Genomic DNA, 17,478 nt, shown 5'->3' with positions numbered 1-17,478 from the left:
GTAAACAGAGACTATGGTAAGAGAGGAAATTTTGGAGTTGAGAAGCCTCTGTGGGAAGCACATTTGCCCCAGTTGGGAGTGATTCGCAACAGAAGCAGAGCAGGAAAGGGAAGGTGGGAGATTCATTCATCTGTCTGTTCATTCCTTCCTTCATTCACTTTGTCTCTTCAACAATTATCACCTTTATGTCACACTCTGCAAGAAGGAGCAGGAATACAAAAATGCAAAAGACACAATCCCTGCCCTTAAAATGGAACAGAGCAAAGATAAAGGCATATACAGGTTCAAATGGTGATACAAACATGAGGGAGTAGGGACCCCCTAAAGGCTTCTCAGAGGTGGAGATTCCCAGGCAGCATGGAGTTTCACATGTGTGTAGGGGGGAAACAGGAGTTCCAAAAAAGAGGAAAAGGCAGGAAGAATGCAAGGTCTTTGGGGACAGCATTGAGCTGGTAAGGCTAAATTTTAGGAGGAAGGCAGAGAGGTGTGCAGAGACCAAATGTGGGAGGACCTCCTCTGTCATGCAAGGCAGTCTGGACTCTACCCTGTAAGAAATAAGGAGCCACTGAAGGGCTTTGAGCAAAAGCATGGCACTATCTCATTTGTGGTTAAGAAATATCTTCCTTGTAACCTTGAGGGATGAATCGAAGAGGACTGAAAAGTGCTAGCAGGATGGCACGGTTGAGGTGAGAGGTGAGTGGCAGAGCCTGCAGAGAAGGTGGCTGAGTCCCGGGAGGGCACTGTGGCCAGGAAGAGTTTCCCCAGTGCCAAGTCACTTAGGCTCTCACAGCACCAATTTCTTCGTCCTTACTATGAAGGAAACGTGAATCATTGATAAGGTCCCCCCTTCCGGCAAGCACGAGACAATTCATCAGGACCTCTCTCAGCACGCAGTGGGGCCTCACCCAGAACCCTGGAGAAGAGGAATGGGAGAAAGAGGAATGGGGGAGTCCCCACCCCACCGTGCCAGGAGTCTCTCCCCAGCTCCTTTCTTTTCCTCCCTAGGGGAATTGTCTGAGGCCACAAAGAGGAGGGAGGTGGAGTGGAGGGTCCCCTTTAGACACCCACTAGGGTCCTCTACTAGGCCCCTGCAGCCATGGTTTGATTCAGTCACGCGGGAGTACTCTCAGCTTTGAAGTCACAGGAGCCTTCAGCAGAGCCTCTTGGAGCTGTCACCCTTGGCTATTCCTCCCCTGGAAAAGCTCTAGTGAGCAGTGGAGAGAACGCTTACTGGACCCCACCCCCCCAAAAAAGAAAAAAAACCCAAAGCTTTATCCCCAGCTTTGGATTAAACTGCTCTGTGATCTTGGACAGGATGGTTCAAGACGCTCAATAAATCCCCGCGAAGGGCAGCCCTGCGGGTCAGCAGACGGCTCCCTGCGACACCTGCTCTCCCCGCCGCGCCAGGCCGCCTTTCCCTCACCTTTTCCCTGTTGTTGCCGTGCGCCGCCCTGACCCCGGGCAGGCGAGGCCGCGGGGAGCCGGCGGCGGGGGCTTGGCTGGGACCCAGGGCGCCCCCGCGCGTCCCTCACCCGGGCTCCCGCGTCGCGCCTGCCGCGCGGGCCCGCGCTCGGGTGCAGGGAGCCGGCGCAGACCGCGCGCTCTGGCCGGAGCTGCGCAGCCGGACCAGCCCGGGAGAAGAGAGCCGGCCCTGCCACGGCCAGCCCCGCGAGTCGCTGGCGCCTCCGCGGTGGGCAGCACCGCAGGCCGCCCCGCCAGGCCTGGCCCGGCGCCACCGAGGCTCCGCCCTCGCCGCGGCGCTCCAGACGCCCGAGCCCGCGGGGCGCCCGAGCCGGCTGCGGGGGCTGCCCGGGGCGGGCCCAGGGCCCCCAGGCGCCCGCCTCCGCCGCGGGCAGCCGCTTACGTCAGGGAGGCGAAACCCAGAAGAAGAAAAAAAAGGCTCGAGGGCGGAAGGGGAAAAACTTTATTTTTTCTCTTTTTCTCTTGTGGGGCTGCAGGGAAGGGTAGGCGACTGCGCCAGCGCGGGCGTCCCTGAGAGGGCCGGGCGCGATCCCAGCCGGCTGCGGCGCGCAGGAGCCGGGCCCGGGAGGCCCGACGGGGCGCCCGGCATGTGGGACCCGCAGGAGTTTGAGCGCCACTGGCAGGCCGAGTTCCCCGGGGAGGAGGCGCCGGCCATGAGGCTGGACTCGGTGCAGGACATGGAGCGGGAGCTGGAGCACTGCAAACTCAACCTGAAGCGGCTGCAACAGGTGTTGGCGGAAGAGAAGTTCAAAGTCCTATACCTGCAGGCTGCCCTGGCCGGGGAGAAGCTAAACCCCGGCTGCGGGCGCCGGGCAGGCGGAGACGGCTGCAGCGGGGGAGCCTCGGCGGAGGAGCCAGCGCCAGCCGGGCCAGAGCGAGCGCCGCCACCGTGCGAGCAGGAGGACGCGGAGGACGGCGGCGGAGTCCCCCCGGGCCCCGCGCGCCCCGACCCGGAGGTGGCGGCGAAGGCCGAGTCTCCCCCCTACGTGTGCCTGGACCTTCCCCGCTGTCCCCGGGCGGCGGGGGGCGGGGGCGCGGTGCGCAGCTTGACCGCAGCCATCCACCAGCAGCTGCTGCAGCCTCGCCTCCTCTTCAGCCCCCGGGAGGATTGCGCGCCCCCCGGCCACGATGGCAGTGTTCCCAAGGCTCCTGGACAGGATCTGTCCTCCGGGACCCGCACGGGGCGGGGCTCAGAGGAAGGCGAGCCGGACGCCTCCGGCGCGGACGATGGGGGCGACAGCAGTGACCACGACTTCGAGATGGTGGATTTGAACGAGAAATTCGTACTGGGCCACTTGCTAGTGGCCCCCTGCCGGTTCGGGACTCGAGATGACCCGGAGAAGCCGGCGCGGGCGTGCAGCCCCCACCGCTGGATGCACCTGATCCCGGGGGGCCGGAGGCAGCACCGCCGGAGCGGCGACACGGACCAGCTGGAGGCGGAGGCTAAGGACGGTGGGGGCTCGCCCCTAGCCGCGGATGAGCACAGGCGCGGGGCCCGCGAGCACCTCCCCCCGTGGCGGCGCAAGAGGTTCCTGCGGGTGCCTGAGCGGGACTCGCCCAGCCACAGCTCGCCGGAGAGGGGCAGCGACTGCAGCCACAACAGCTCCGATCACGAGGACAGCCTGTCTGCAGGTAGGTGCACCCCTCTTTAGATCCTTGCCCGGCGCGTCCCCGGAGCTGCTGGCGTCCCTTCCTGACAGACCTTAGTGTCCTGTTTAACCTCAGGCACCTAGGAAGGAGGAGGATGAGAAATACCTGTTTACCCTAAAGCCACTTGTGGAACTTTAAAAAAGATGGTGCACAGTGATCTGGGACTTTGGCGAGTTTATGAAAATAAGCATTATGGCAATGGCAGGGGGTGACAGAATGGTGTGTTTGGCCAGACCCTGGGAGGAACCCTTCACTTAAGGCCTCAGCCTTTCTGCTCTGACTACTGCAACGTCACTCACCACCTCCGCCTCCAGCCCACCTTCCACAGGTCCACCAGATTCCTTTGCACCACCCTGATAGTATCCTTCTCACAAATTCCAGTGGTCCCCCATTTTCCCCAAATTCTTTGGTGTGGAAGTCTAAATCTCCCACTTTATTTTCTTAACTTATGTCATCTTCTCCAGCCTGGCTGGGTGCTGGAGCCAAATTGAAACAGCCTCTCACTCCAGGGAAGGTAGTTAATCCTCACTTGCCCATTACCCCCTTTGCTGAGTCTTTCCCTTCGTAGAAGGCTGCACCCTGTCTGTCAGCTTCCTAGGAGCTTGGGAGCCTGAGAGGAAGGGGAAGGCTTAGAATCACATAGTTTTGGAGCTGGCCGGGTGCCCAGAGATCATGTCTAGTCCAGTGCCTTCATCTGATAAAGGAGGAAACTGAAGCTCAGAAAGATTAAGTGCATGTTGGGGCGAGCTGAGACCCTCACTAGGACCTTCTGTCATCTGTTGTTTCCCCTCACATCTGCCTTCTTGTCTGAGGACAGGGCTCCATCTTAGTCATCTTTGAATCCCCTTATGGTGGTCCAAATGGTGCCTTGCAACTAGTAAGTGCAGTAGTAAATATTGGCTGAATAAACGGATGGCTGCATTGAATTGAATGCCCACCCAGCTCTTCATAGGTCAGGGAGTAGGAATGGGGCTAAGGAGGAACGGTCAGATAGGGATTGTGGGGGGGCATGTGATGACCCGTTTGCTGCATCTGGAAACCAGCAGGGTCTCCTCAGCCACATGGAAAGCACAACATGGGTGTCTGGTTGGGTCAGGCTGCAACCAGGAATTTAAGAAACCTTCCTGTTCAGTGAAGGAGAAAAAAAAAAGAAATCACTGATGCTGGGATTGTTCCAAAATCTCCATTATTAGATTTTATCTGGGTGAGTTTGCATTTGAATGAAAAACTGTCCACTTTGCTAAAAGCACATTTGGAAGGTCCATCAAGTCATCTGTTTTGATCAATTACACTTATTCATTAGCAGAGATTGGCTGCTTTTCCCATAGGTAATGCTTTTGTCGCCCCTGCTAGTAACATTTTTATATGCCCCTTTAACTTAAAGGAAGAGTCTAAAGATTTCACTCTAGTGCCAAGTTCCATATGCCTTCAGTGGAGGCTACCCAAGTGCCCCCACCTGCTTCAGAGCTGGCTTCAATCTCATCTTCCCCTAGACCCACATCAATCACCCTGCCAGGTGTGCTCCGTGCATTGTATTTTCCCCAAGGAGTGATTTTTATGTCTGTGGGTGGTCTCCTCTTTCCCTAACCACATTCTAGAACCTTGATGCAAATTTGGAACCAGAGCTGCCTCTGGGCTAATGAATTGCAAAAGGTGTCCCTTAAGGAAGGACCAAAGGATAAAAAGATTCTCCTTCCTCTGGACTAAAGTCTCCAGCCAGGGCACATGTCTGGCACTCATGGCTAGGCTGGTAGTGCCCAGGCTGTATTTCAGGTCCCATTCCAGTCCCTTTGTGCAGGGCAAACTTGTGTAGGGAATTCCTGCACAGCTGCCTGTGGGGGCCCTGCTTCCTGTCTCCAAAATCTCCTCAGTGAGGAAGTGAATGGGGGGACATGCATTTGCATACATATGTGCATACACATACATGCATGCCTATACATGTATATGCGTGTGAATTGCAGTCACATACGAGTGTTCATATGCAGCAATCTGGGAGAAAGAGCCTTTGACCATACAGGGACCCGCCTCCCCCAGAATCCCTATCTGACCTTTCCTCCTTAGCCCCATTCCTACTCCCTGACCTATGAAGAGCTGGGTGGACATTCAATTCAATGCAGTCTTCCATTTATTCTGCCAGTATTTACTACTGCACTTACTATTTGCATGCAGCGATTAAGAAAAGGGGTTTACATAGTGTGGGTGACAGCCCACTAAAATCAGTGTAGCAGGCAACAAAGGCATTGGGGAGATCTTCCTTGGCCACCCTTGGCCTATCTTGCTTTATGTTTCTCCACAGCACTCACCAAATTACCACCTCAGGTTCTACAATCTTGCATGTGGAACTTATTCACTATCTTTCCAGTAAAATGCAAGCTCTGGAAGGGCATGTATTTTTGTCTCTTTCATTCACTGCCATAGCCCCCAAAGCCTAGAACACGGTCTAATTCATATTAAATGTTCCCTCAAAAATAGTTGCTTAACGATATATTTGTTTAACGGGGTGGAATAGAACGGAAAACATCAGTGAGCATTGCACATGGTAATGGTATTATTCTGTTCTAGAACTGAGTTTCAATTATATATAAATGTGTGCATCTACACTGGGTGCCAAAACAGAATGTATTTCTTGCTGTGGGTTGGACAAAAAGATTTGGTTTGAAAACACGGATTAAGACCATGGTCCCTGAAGCTAGACTGCTGATGTGACCTTGAGAGAAGTTATTTCACTTTTCTGTGGCTCAGTTTCCTCATCTGTAAAATTGGGCTATTAATAAACACTGCTTACCTCATACTGCTGACGTGAGGAATAAATGGGATGAAATATTTCTAAAGGGCTTTGAACAGGTCCTGGCACATAGTAAGCACCTGTAAGTGTTAACTAACCTCTACTACAGGTGGTTTTTCTTTGAGTGGACTCTTCAAAGCTTTCCACTTCCTAAATCATTCTGGATCACAGATGGTTTGGTTTTCTATGATGCAAGTGTGTGTTTGCTTGTTTGTTTTTCTAGCATGGCTCTGGCTCTTTCTAGAACCTTCCAGGCAGCAGGGCAGGACCCAAGGCAGAGTGGTAATCTTGACTCATGAGGCTCTTTTGCTGGCTTGGCCTCCACCAGCAATCATGCCCACTAACTGAAGGCCTGGTTTTATAGGGCAGTCCAGGCTTGGCCTTAGTCTCAGGGCACTTGAGGCCTCATATACAAAGGCCCAGAGGCAGAGTGAAAAGGGCCTTCTTGAGAAAAGGGCTGTTTTCTTTCAGATAAGGGGCAGATTCCTACACCAAAACACATTTGTTTTTTTTCTTTCCACACATGATAGCAAAATGAGAATTTAAGTTAGTATGCCAGTTCACTTAGTATCTTTCTTTCAGCATTTTGCAGCTTTGATTGGCACCAGAAAAGACTAGGCATGCTGGCATCGTTGGGAGTAGGGGGGAGGATGGTGGTGTGAAGGGGGTCGGGCAGAGCCAGAATCAGCCGGGTTGGGTCGTGTGTGCTGTGAAGTCAGACGTGTGGCTGTGCCCTGGCTCTGCCCCTCCCCGGGTGCGAGACCACAGGCAACACGACCTTCCAAGCCTCAGTGTCTATCAGACAGGATTAACAAGAATAGCCAACATTGGCTTACTTTTGCCAGCTCCTGTTCTGAGCACTTTATACATATTAATTCATTTATACCACACTACAACTTTGTGAGACAGATGCTATTATTATTTCCACTTTACATATGAGAATCTTGAGGCCTGAAGAGCTTCAATGACCCTGCCCATGGTCACCCCAGCTTATAAGTAGCACTTAGGATTTGCACCCAGGTAGCCTGGCTCCCAAGTCCATACTTTCAAATGCCAAGGTTTACTGCCTCAAATATTAGTACTTATCTCTCAGGATAGTTATAAGTATTAAATACAAGAAAATATTTAAAGAGCTTAGCAGAGCACCTGCTGCATAGTGACCATGAAGTATATACATGTGTATGTGCATGTGTGTGGTCATTATTGTTGTCTCCTTTATAACTAAAGTCCCTGGCAGACCCAAGACCATCGGCTGCTAAGGTCAACCTTCAGGGCTGCCACCCTCTTATAGAGCTCCTGGGAAGGCTCAGCCTCACAGGTGGGCAGGCCATCACCTGGATTTCAGACCTCCCCTCCTTGGCGGGGAAGTCTTGGGCAGACACAACTGCAAGTCTGCATGTGGGGGCCCTGGTATTTTCCTGTGCATGTTGGCATCCTTCTGTGCCACCCCTGCTATAGGAGTTGGGTGACATGTCCTTCTCGGGGTTTATGCATCCCTTCTGTAACCTGTGGTGTCCCTGCGTGTCTGTCCTCCTTGTGGACCAAAGTGTACTCTTCTAGCAAAGTCCTAAGTGGCTTTTCAGAGTCAGGCATCCTTTTGACTGGCAGAAACTATTCATCTGATATTCCGGTTTCAGTTCGGATGACAAAGTAAATATTAATATTTTAAATTGGTGGAATTTTCTCTTTGTGTTAAGGTTTGCTCTGGGAGCAAAGTTCTCTATTTTTGCTGGCCCTTGGAATTCATTCATTCACCCATCCATCCACCCGTTCCACTCAGCAAGCATTTACCAAGGTCTTGTTTCATGCCAGGCCTGTGCTAAGGGCTGAGACTGCGCAGGTTGGTGACCCACCCTCAAGGTTCTCACTGGCTCTTTGGCTCCTGACGTAGAAACTGTAGGTTTTTAGATAAAGGAACAACTTCCCAATAGTTAACTGTTGTTAAATCCTGAAATGAGTGACTAAGGAATGTTATTTAGAACCTTAGCAACAGTCAAGAGCCTAGAACTGGAAGAAAATCTTAGAGTTGATGTACCCCTGCCTCTTTCCAGACAGATGAGGCCCCCGGAACCCCGAAAGTACCCTCAAGCTCCCTTACTCATGACCCTCAAGGTGGGGCTTAGGAACCAGACCCCTATAGGCTCTGTCCATTGTATCCTGCAGCCTCTTCTTTTGTGGAATTTTAAGCAGAGAACACTGAAGTCCTGTGAAAGTCATAGTAACGGGAGCAGTAGACCATCTCATGTAGCCTCACCCATATCAGCAGGTAGAAATTTTATAAGTGAAGTTGCTGTGGCTTGGAGAGGTAAAGAAACTTACCCAGAGTCACACAGTTAGCATGTGGCAGAGGCAGCGTTTGAACTTGGGTCAGTTTACAAAGCTGACACTTTTAACTTCCAGCCAGGTTGCCAGTGGAGACTTTTTATTTGTTTGTTTGTTTATTTAATATAGGTATTTAAAAGACAACGTTTCAGCTCTGTTTCCCAGCCTGGAGTGCAATGTCTTGATCATAGCTCACCGTAACCTTGAATTCCTGGGCTCAAGCAATCTTCCTGCCTCGGCCTCCCAAAGTGCTGGGATTACAGGCAGGAGCCACCGTGCCTGGCCGAGTCCTTTTATTTTTAATCTTATTTGGAAATGCACTTCCTACTAGGTACTCATGTTACCTAGTTCATCTGTAACCTGATGGGCTTTTCCCCCTTCCCATCAGTGACTAATGAGATTATTGCTCCAGGAAGAATTCCTTGTGTTCAGTGGATGTCTGAATAATTTAATTCAAAGGATTGAATTTCCAGCCTTAGCTGTGATAGAATAATTTTTTTCCTCCATCCCTGTAGTGGAGAGATATGAAGAAGCTATTTGAGACCCATGAGCTGGAGGTCTGCTGTGATGCTGACACTGCACCCCAGCCCCACATGAACACTTTACCGCCAGACAGAGGTTGGTGGGTGAGTTAGTTTAACAATTGCTTCCTCCTGTACCAGTAGTAAACACAACCAAGTCTGGAAAGTTTTCTGTTCCCCTGGTCTATCTCTTTTTCTTCTGATTAAGAGACTATTCACAAAGCCATTGGCTCCACATCTTTATATTTTAAAGTCAGGATCTTCATACTTTTTCCTGGCTTTTAAAATCATGGTGCAAACACTCTCCTCATCTGAAAAATGGGCCTAGAACTGGAAGAAAATTTTAGAGTTTCTTACAGGGTTGTGAGGCTTACATTGGGCAAGTTACTGACCCTCTCTAAGCCTCAGCTTCCTTGTCTACAAAGTGGGGGTGATAATGGGTCTGTTTCAGAGACCTGTTTTGAAGCCTAAGTGAGATAATGTGCATAAAGTACCTAGCACAGGGCTGGATATATAAGAGTTTAATAAATCTTAGATGGTGTTATTGTTACTGTTTTAAGTCCAGGGATTTTCAGTTGGCCAAACCAGGCCATTGCTCATATCTGCACCTCTTCATGTCATAAAGTTCCCCAAGCTTTATTGTCTGCCTTTTTCTTTCCTTTCTTACCCCTCTCCCTATAGAAGTGTTTTGCTGCTTCAGAGGAAAATACCTTTCCTAATCCATTCTGGTCCCTGGTCCTTCCCCCGTCAAGCCCTGTTTCCCCTGACGTCTGCAAAGCCATCATCTGGCTTCTCCTTATTTCCTACATGTTACCCATTTGCTGTCAGTCAATGGTCATTCCTGCCAGTGTCTTTTTCTGTCCTTTTTCTGGCATATGAGGTATCCTTGTACCTTTAATTCCCTAATCCCCAAATCAACCCTTCCTTTAAGGCCTGGCTTTGCCATGGAATCTTGTGTTGGTTACGATATGGACTTGCTGCATATGACAAAACCCAAAAAAAGTGGCTTAAACAAGATAGAGGTGTGTCTCATGTGTAAAAAAATTTTAGAGGTAAACAGTCCAGGGAAAGTGGTAACTCCCTGATCATCAAGAACTCAGACATTTTTGGTCTTTCTGCTTTTTTGCCCTCAAGATCTATAGCTCCCAACCCCCCAGGCCATGGTTTCGTACTGGTCCGTGACCTGTTAGGAGCCAGGCTACGAATTGCCGCCTGAGCTCCACCTCCACCTCCCTGTCCCTGTCCATGGAAAAATTGTCTTCCATGAAACTTGGCCGGGGGGTGGGGGGTGGGGGGGAGTGGGATGAGGTGGGATATGCTACACAGCAGGAGGTGAGCGGCAGCAGGTGAGCTGCTCCCCATGGTTCACGTCACTGCCTGAGCTCTGCCTCCTCCCACCCTGCTAAAAAATTGTCTTCCATGAAACCAGTCCCTAGTGCCAAAGAGGTGAGGAATGCTGCTTGAGATTGCCTCCTGGTGTAAAATGGCTGCTGGAGGGCCAGCCATCACATTCATGTTTCAGGCAGGAATTAGAAGAATAGGAAGAAGAGCATAAGAGTGTGTGGCAGCTGTCAGTCTGCCTTTTAAAGCACTTTCTTGGAAGCTTCTCTTGACAATTTCTGTTTTTATCTCATTAGCCACCTCTAGCTACAAGGGAGGCTGGGAAATGTAGTATTTATTTTATCTGGGGTTATGGCCACCTCAAATAAAATAGGGGCTCTGTTACAAGGAAAAATGGAGGAATTCATACTGAGTAGGCAGCTAGCAGCCTCTGGCACAAGCCTTTTCCAACTACTCCAACCCATCTTGTGGTTCTTAGAGTGAGCCCCACACTGCACAATTGTCTTATTATTATGCTATCTATTAATTTATTGACCCAGTGAACAAATAACAACTGAACCACTGCTCTGTGCAAGACACGAAGGCTTTTATATGTTTATTGTGAAGCATTGCTCTCAAACTAAGAGGTTAGCTGGCTCCCTGAAAGCAGGGACCCTGATTTATGCCTCTTTTCTCTCTCACAGCAATATCTTTCACGGGGCTGAGCACATGGCAGGCACTTAATAAGTACCTGGTTGATTTTTAGAATAGTCACAAATAAGAAGCTCAATGAAAAAAAATAAATTTCCTGCCTTGGTGCTGGAAAATGCTGGTTGTGTAAGGTTTGTTTTGGGTTCATTCTGGTTTTGAGGAGCCCATAACAAGGAAGGTGGAGTGTGGCTGCTCCCTAAACATCAGGGCTGCATCGTGGCGATCTGGACTTGTCCAGGTGTTGGGGCAGATTTGGCTATTTTGGAAACTGGACTCTGTTTGTATACCATAGTAGAATTAAAAGCAGAAATCTCTGTGCCCACCTGACTTTCCTTCCCACGGCTCTGTCTGTGTAGCTGTATTCACACCACGTGAATCTCCCTTGTTATTTCTGTGCTGTGTAGCTGCAGAGTAAATCTGCAGTCTTTCCACAGTGAGCACCTTCCTGTCTTCCTGTTTGATCCGTGCTGCAGTCTGCCTGAGATAACACTGCCTGCAGGGAGGTTGCCTAGAGCTCATGTCACATCTTTCAATTGCTGAGAAAACGATTGTTTTAGAATTTTTATTGGTACTTAGGAGAGAAGGAACTAGCATATATTTAGCACCTACTATCTGTAAGGCACTATGTTAAGTTCTTTACCTACACTGTCACATTTAATATTCAGAGCAGTCTTCTAAAGTAAGCACTACTGTTCTCATTTTGCAGGTGAGGAAACTGAAAATCTTTTAGTGCTAAGTGATGGGCTTATTTTTCCTCCAATTTTAAAAATAATTTTTATTGAGAGATAGTTCACATATTATAAAATTCACCCTTTTAAAGTATGCGGTCATGGTTTTTAGTACATTTACAAAGTTGCATAACCATCACCATTGTCTAATTTCTTTCTAACATGAAAGAGCCCTCAGCCTCTTCAGTGCTTCCCCATCACTGCACTGGTCCTGGGGCCCCTGTGAGTTGCTGGACAGTGGGGCTGGCCTTAATTCCTCAGGGTCCCACCTCACCCTGTTTGTGTTTCCTGACGTGGGGTAGGGGTTAGAATGCCCTAAACTTGAGGTTCCATGAGCACCCCTCGTTCAACCCAGCCCCTGTCCTGGGGCTATGGCTGGCATGGTGACAGGGCACCTTGTTCTGACCTGTGCCTTGTCTTCGTAGCCCCAGAATGTCCCATTGCCAGGCATTTAGGAGGTGCTCAATAAATGTTTTTGAATATCTAGATATTCATTTCATGACCCCTAATCTAAACCACCCCAATAACTGATTCTTCTGCCTTTAGCCTTTTCCCTCCAGCGCTTGGTTTTTATGTTCTACATTAAAGCCAAATGTCTGCTCTAGCCCCTAAGTCAAATTATGCACTGCCTGCTTGCATTCTTCAATGGCTCTCTGTCACCTACAAAGTAAAATCTGAGCTCTGTAGATGGAAATGTGCCAGGTTACCCGTGATGTCCACCCTCCCCTACCCCATGCATGCAGACTCATTATGCTCCAACAATACTGAACTGCTTATGGTTTCCAAACATACCTTGCACACTCATTTCTCAGCATTTGCCTGGAATGCCCTCTCCATATTGTCCACATAGCAAATTCCTATTCATCCTTCTGGTCTTGGCTAGGAGGCTCCCTCCTCCGTGAAGCCTTCCCTTCCTTCCCCAGGTAGACCTAGGAGTTGGGTCTCAGGAGTCCATCTGGCTGCAAGTAACAGAAAAGCCCTTATCACAATGGCTATGGTAGGCAGAATGATGGCTCCCAAACAAGTCCACATCCTAATCCCTGGAACCTGTATGCCATCTTACATGGCAAACGGGGCTTTGACATGATCAAATTAAGGATTTTGACTTGGGGAGATTATCCTGGTTTATCTGGGTGGGCCCTGTGTAATCACAAAGGTCTTAGAAGTGGAAGAAGGAGGTGGAATAGGTCAGAGTGATGCCGTGTGAGAAGGGCTCAACTCATTGTTGCTGGCTTTGAAGGTGAAGCAAGGGAGCCCGAGCCAAGAAATGTGGGGGCCTCTAGAAGCAGGAAAAGGCAAGGAAGCAGGTGATCTCTTGTGGCCTCCAGAAAGGAACACATCTCTGCCAACACCTTGATTTTAGCCCAGTGAGACTTTTGTCAGACCTGTACAACTATAAGAGAATAAATTGGTGTTGTTTTAAGCCACTAAATTTGTGATAATTTGTTAACAGCAGCAGTTAGAAATTAATGCAGTGGCTTAACAAGATAGGGGTTTGTTTTCCTCCTATAACAAGAACTCCAGAGGTAGGCTTCCAGCACGGCTCAGCAGATGCCCTCGGGGAGTCAGACCCCTCATTATTTAGCAGGAAAATATTTGTCCTCTTGCTCCTCACCTCACATTTACAAAAAAAAAAAAAAAAAAAACCCAAAACCTGTTACCTCACCAGAAACCTGCTGGTGTTTCAGGGAGGAAAAAGGGTGCAACGGGCTCCAGCGATCATACTGGTTATGTGTCCCTTTAAAACAGGCTTGCCTGGAAGCCCTACCTAGCAACTTCTGCTTTCATGCCATTGGCCAAATCTCGGCCACGTGGCCATTGTCAGCTGCAGCGAGAGCTGTGGAATTTTCACTCTTCAGCCTCTGTTGCAAAGAATGTTCAGGGAAAAGGCAATTGTGATGGCTTTGGGAAAGCCAGCCCAGTGTCAACCCCATTTATGAGCCTTCCCTGAACTTTGTGCATTCCTTCATTGGAGCCATTATAAAACTGTTTTTAAATGCTTTGCCTCTCTGTTTCCCCCATTGGATGTGTATGTCTTCGAAGGGGATTACTTCTTTTCATTCTAGTATCACTGCCCCTAACAAAATACTGACATTTTGCATTTATTAAACAAATAAAAGAATGATTGTACATTTCGAAGTGAGGATCTTGTGGGATTTGGAATACCTGGGCAGACTACTGGGATCTTTAAGCATTTAAAGACCTTTTTCTTCTCCTCCTCTTCCTCTTCGCTTTCTGCTCCTCCTCTTCTTTGTGGTGATAGTTGTTGTCTTTGTTTTCATCTTCATTATCTCCTCCTCCTCCTCTTCCTCCCACTTCTCTTCTGGACTGATAGGATCAATTGGTAAGACAAATTCTAGAGCAGTGATTCTTGAGGGCTGTGGTAGGTTTTTCTTCCTGAAGCCTTTTTCATACTTAACATGCCCTCAAGGAGATTTTGATGTGCCCTTCTAACCTACCACCATATCCATCTGCCCACCGGTTGAGAGTCCCTGCCCACCAATTGAACTCCTCCTTCTCATGGGAGTGTGTTGTTTCCTGAAGGTGGGCAGTGCAGAAAAAGGCTGATACTTCAAACCCAGCCAAATCAGCCCTCTCCAACTAACGGAGACCTATGTTAGTCATTAGGACTGTAAACTAAATATTTTGGTTCCCCCTTGTTTTCTGGGAACATGGTAGGTAGGGTTATATTCCTGGTTCTCTTAAATCTGGGTGGGACCATTTGCCTAGTCCTGACCAATGAATTTGAATGGAAGTGATGTGTGCAACTTCTGGACCACAGCATTTAATGCTGGTATGAGAATCTTCAGAGCTCTCTTTTCCCTCTGCTACTGAAATGTACCTTTCAGCTGGTGGCTGTTCTGTCTGCCTGGGCCCTGGAAGGGGACAGTGGAGCAGAGCTCCCCATCAACCTTTAGTGAACATGCAGTGTGAGTGAGAAATAAACTGTCGTTATGTTAAGCCAGTGAATTGTTTGGTGCTGTTCGTTACTGAGTATTACCTAGTTTATTCTGACTGATGCAGACATCTGACGTACATTCATACAGAAGAATGGCTATTTCTAAGCCTCCAAAAATCAAAGTATTTTCTTCAAAACCCATAAGTCCCCTTCTTACTAAAGGCAAGTATTACCTATAACTGTTAGTATGTGTAAATGAAAGGGTTTGTCTCAAAAATGTGAAAAACAATGTTAGAAATGGCTAAGTTCGTTTCACTGTTGTTTCCTTCAGTGATTTGCTAGAAGAATTTATAAGACTCAATGGCAGATTATACTTATGGCTAAGATATTTTTATAGGGGACACAGAGCAAAAGCAGCTGGAAAAAAATATGCATTAGCAGATTCCAAAACAATCCAGCTCAGGCTTTCAATGTACTTCTTCATCTGAAGACACAAAGTAATCCTCTGGTTCTCTCTCTCTAAGAGCAAACTACAGAAACAGATGTGGAATATCTCTGCCCGGAGAAGTCTGTTTGAGTCTCAAAGTCTGAGACTTTTATGGGGGTGCCAATCATATAGGCCCATCCTGCCACACAACCAGCCATGGCAAGCGAAAATAAGAACCTAACAATGAAATAAAACCAGATCATCAATCCTGATGCTATGTAAAGGAAAATGATATGCCATTACAGAATCGTCCATTGCTGCAGGTGCAAAATCATTAAATCACTAACATGGTGAAAAGGATACTGTTTAATAGAATTAAAAACCATGGAAACCTATTGGGCCCATTGATCTAGCAGTATATTAACTTTATTTGTGAGGATGAAGGGCCTAAATATCTGATTGCCCACCTCTCTGAGAAATGTGATTTCCTTGGGATTTTGCACATTTGGAATGTATGTGAAACTCAGAATAGTTCTAGAAATACAATGCAATTTTCTAAGGTCTTTACCTGTTAATGAGACTTATGGGGCCATCTTGGCAACTTACCCACCATTTATACCATCAATTCAATTTTAAAGAACAGACTTGTAAAGAAAAGTTTGAAACGATCCATTTGTAATTTGGGAACAACTGACTATGAGATGGTTGTGCCATGTCAAGTGTTTAGTAGAGGTATATTACACACATACTTTAATCCATACTATCCCATGAGACTAGGTATTATTCCCATTCTATAGTCATAAGTCTAGAGACATTGAGTCACTTACCTGAGTCACACAGCTAACAAAGGACAAAGCTAGGATTGGAACCCAACTCTTTTTGGGGCTGTGGTAGCCCGTTTTGCATTGATATAAAGAAAATACCTGAGACTGGATAATTTATAAAGAAAAGAGGTTTATCCGGCTCATGGTTCTGCAAACTGTACAAGAAGCATAGTGCCAGCATCTGCTTCTGGTGAGGGCTCCAGGCAGCTTCTAATCAAGGTGGAAGGTGAAGGGGGAGGTGTGACACATGGTGAGAGCAGGAGCATGACAGAGGGCGTGGTGCCAGGCTCTTTTAACAACCAGCTCTTCGGTGGACTAATAAAGCAAGAACTCACTCATTATTTCGGGGAGGGCACCAAACCATTCATGAGGTATCCACCTTAGTGGCCCAAACACCTCCCACCAGGCCCCACCTCCAACACTGAGGATCAAATTTCAACATGAGATTTGGAGGGGCCAAACATCCAAACCATATCAGGGTCCAAAGTTATTCTCTACTCTGTCTCACCACTAACTCTTAATCTCACCAGACTATACCTCCTCACCTCTAAAATAAGGTGATTGGACTAGATGGTTCTCCAGACCTAAATTTTATGAACCCCGGGAAGTTAAATGAGCTGGGACTCTGTACTAAGTAAGGTTAAGAGCTTGGCTTTGAATCAGAGAAGCTGGGTTTAGATCCAGGCTAGAGGCCACTTGTTATTTTGTGCCTTTAACCAAGTTACTTCCCCTCTCTATTAAGCCAATTTTCTTTTCTGTACAATGGGATGATTATACCTTACCTGCTGCTGCAAAGATTAAATGAAATACTGTACAGAATATAGGTAGTGCAGCGTCTAGCATACAGTAAGCTCTGTATAAACACAAACAGCCACTGGCACAATGGTTAAGCGCATGCCATCTAGGACCGCATTGCCTGGGTTTGAATCCCAGCTCTGCCACTTAACTGCTATGTGTCCTTGAGCAAGTTACTTAACCTTTTTGTGCCTCCCTTATTTGTAGACTGGGGGTGATAATAATATGATATCAATACTGAAGTTGGCATGAGGATTCAATAAATCAATATATATAAAGTACTTTGAATAGCACCTGGTACATAATAAAAGTTCAATATGTGTTGGTTAATTTTATTATTATCACCATCATTACTAGTTTAGCCATATATATTGCTGAAATAGACGATAACGGTGAAAGGTGGCATCTTGCTCATCTTGTTGCCTGGTCATATCCTTAATTGAATCTCGAAATCCTGCAGTTTGAATAATCCAAGAGCTGGAGCAATGGAGCATCCAATTACCGTTGCCTGACAGCTGCAGCCTGGGGAGGAAGGTGAAGGCCTTAGCACTGTCTAGCTGGGGTTGTGGTCCTATTATGGAGAAAGCCCTGCTTTGTATGCAGCTGCCTTGCCTTCTGTTTGGCTGCATAATTGCGCTTTTTTGTTTTATTTTAAAGCATCTTGAGGAATCCAGAGCCCACTCCTGCTGACAGCATGGAAAGCCGCAGCATGTCATGCCTCTAATGAGCCTCACTGACGCTCTCATGGCCCTACCTAGGTAGCCAGGCAGGGAACAGGCACACCTGCCAGGACGGCATCCACTGGCTCCCTTTGAGCACAGGCCACGAGGCCAGACTTCATTATGGGGCTCCCCGAGCACCCCTAGGGTCCCCCCTACGCCTGTCATTGTCTCAGAAGGGCACGGAGTTGCAACTCCCTGAATGCCAGGCTTGTTGGGAACCTTTGTGAGCTGGCACTGAGAAAACAGGAATTAATTATTCATATCTGTGGGCCTGAAGGAGCTGTTGTACTCT

General features: G+C 48.1%; 1 protein-coding gene across 1 annotated transcript in view; it reads left to right on the top strand.

Moving 5' to 3' along the window:
* The first annotated feature begins 1,933 nt into the window (after positions 1–1,933).
* ABR (ABR activator of RhoGEF and GTPase) overlaps positions 1,934–17,478 on the top strand; it is a 175,118-nt gene continuing 159,573 nt past the window's right edge. Inside the window, exon 1 of the mRNA XM_045526195.1 lies at positions 1,934–3,114. Within this exon, the coding sequence (XP_045382151.1) occupies positions 2,070–3,114 (1,045 nt within the window). The 5' untranslated portion in view covers positions 1,934–2,069. The remainder of the gene's footprint in view (positions 3,115–17,478) is intronic.

The sequence above is a fragment of the Lemur catta genome, chromosome 15 (assembly GCF_020740605.2).
Source record: "Lemur catta isolate mLemCat1 chromosome 15, mLemCat1.pri, whole genome shotgun sequence".
Taxonomy (NCBI): domain Eukaryota; kingdom Metazoa; phylum Chordata; class Mammalia; order Primates; family Lemuridae; genus Lemur; species Lemur catta.
Note: the sequence above shows the minus strand (reverse complement) of the source record. Positions and strands in the feature narration are given on the sequence as shown.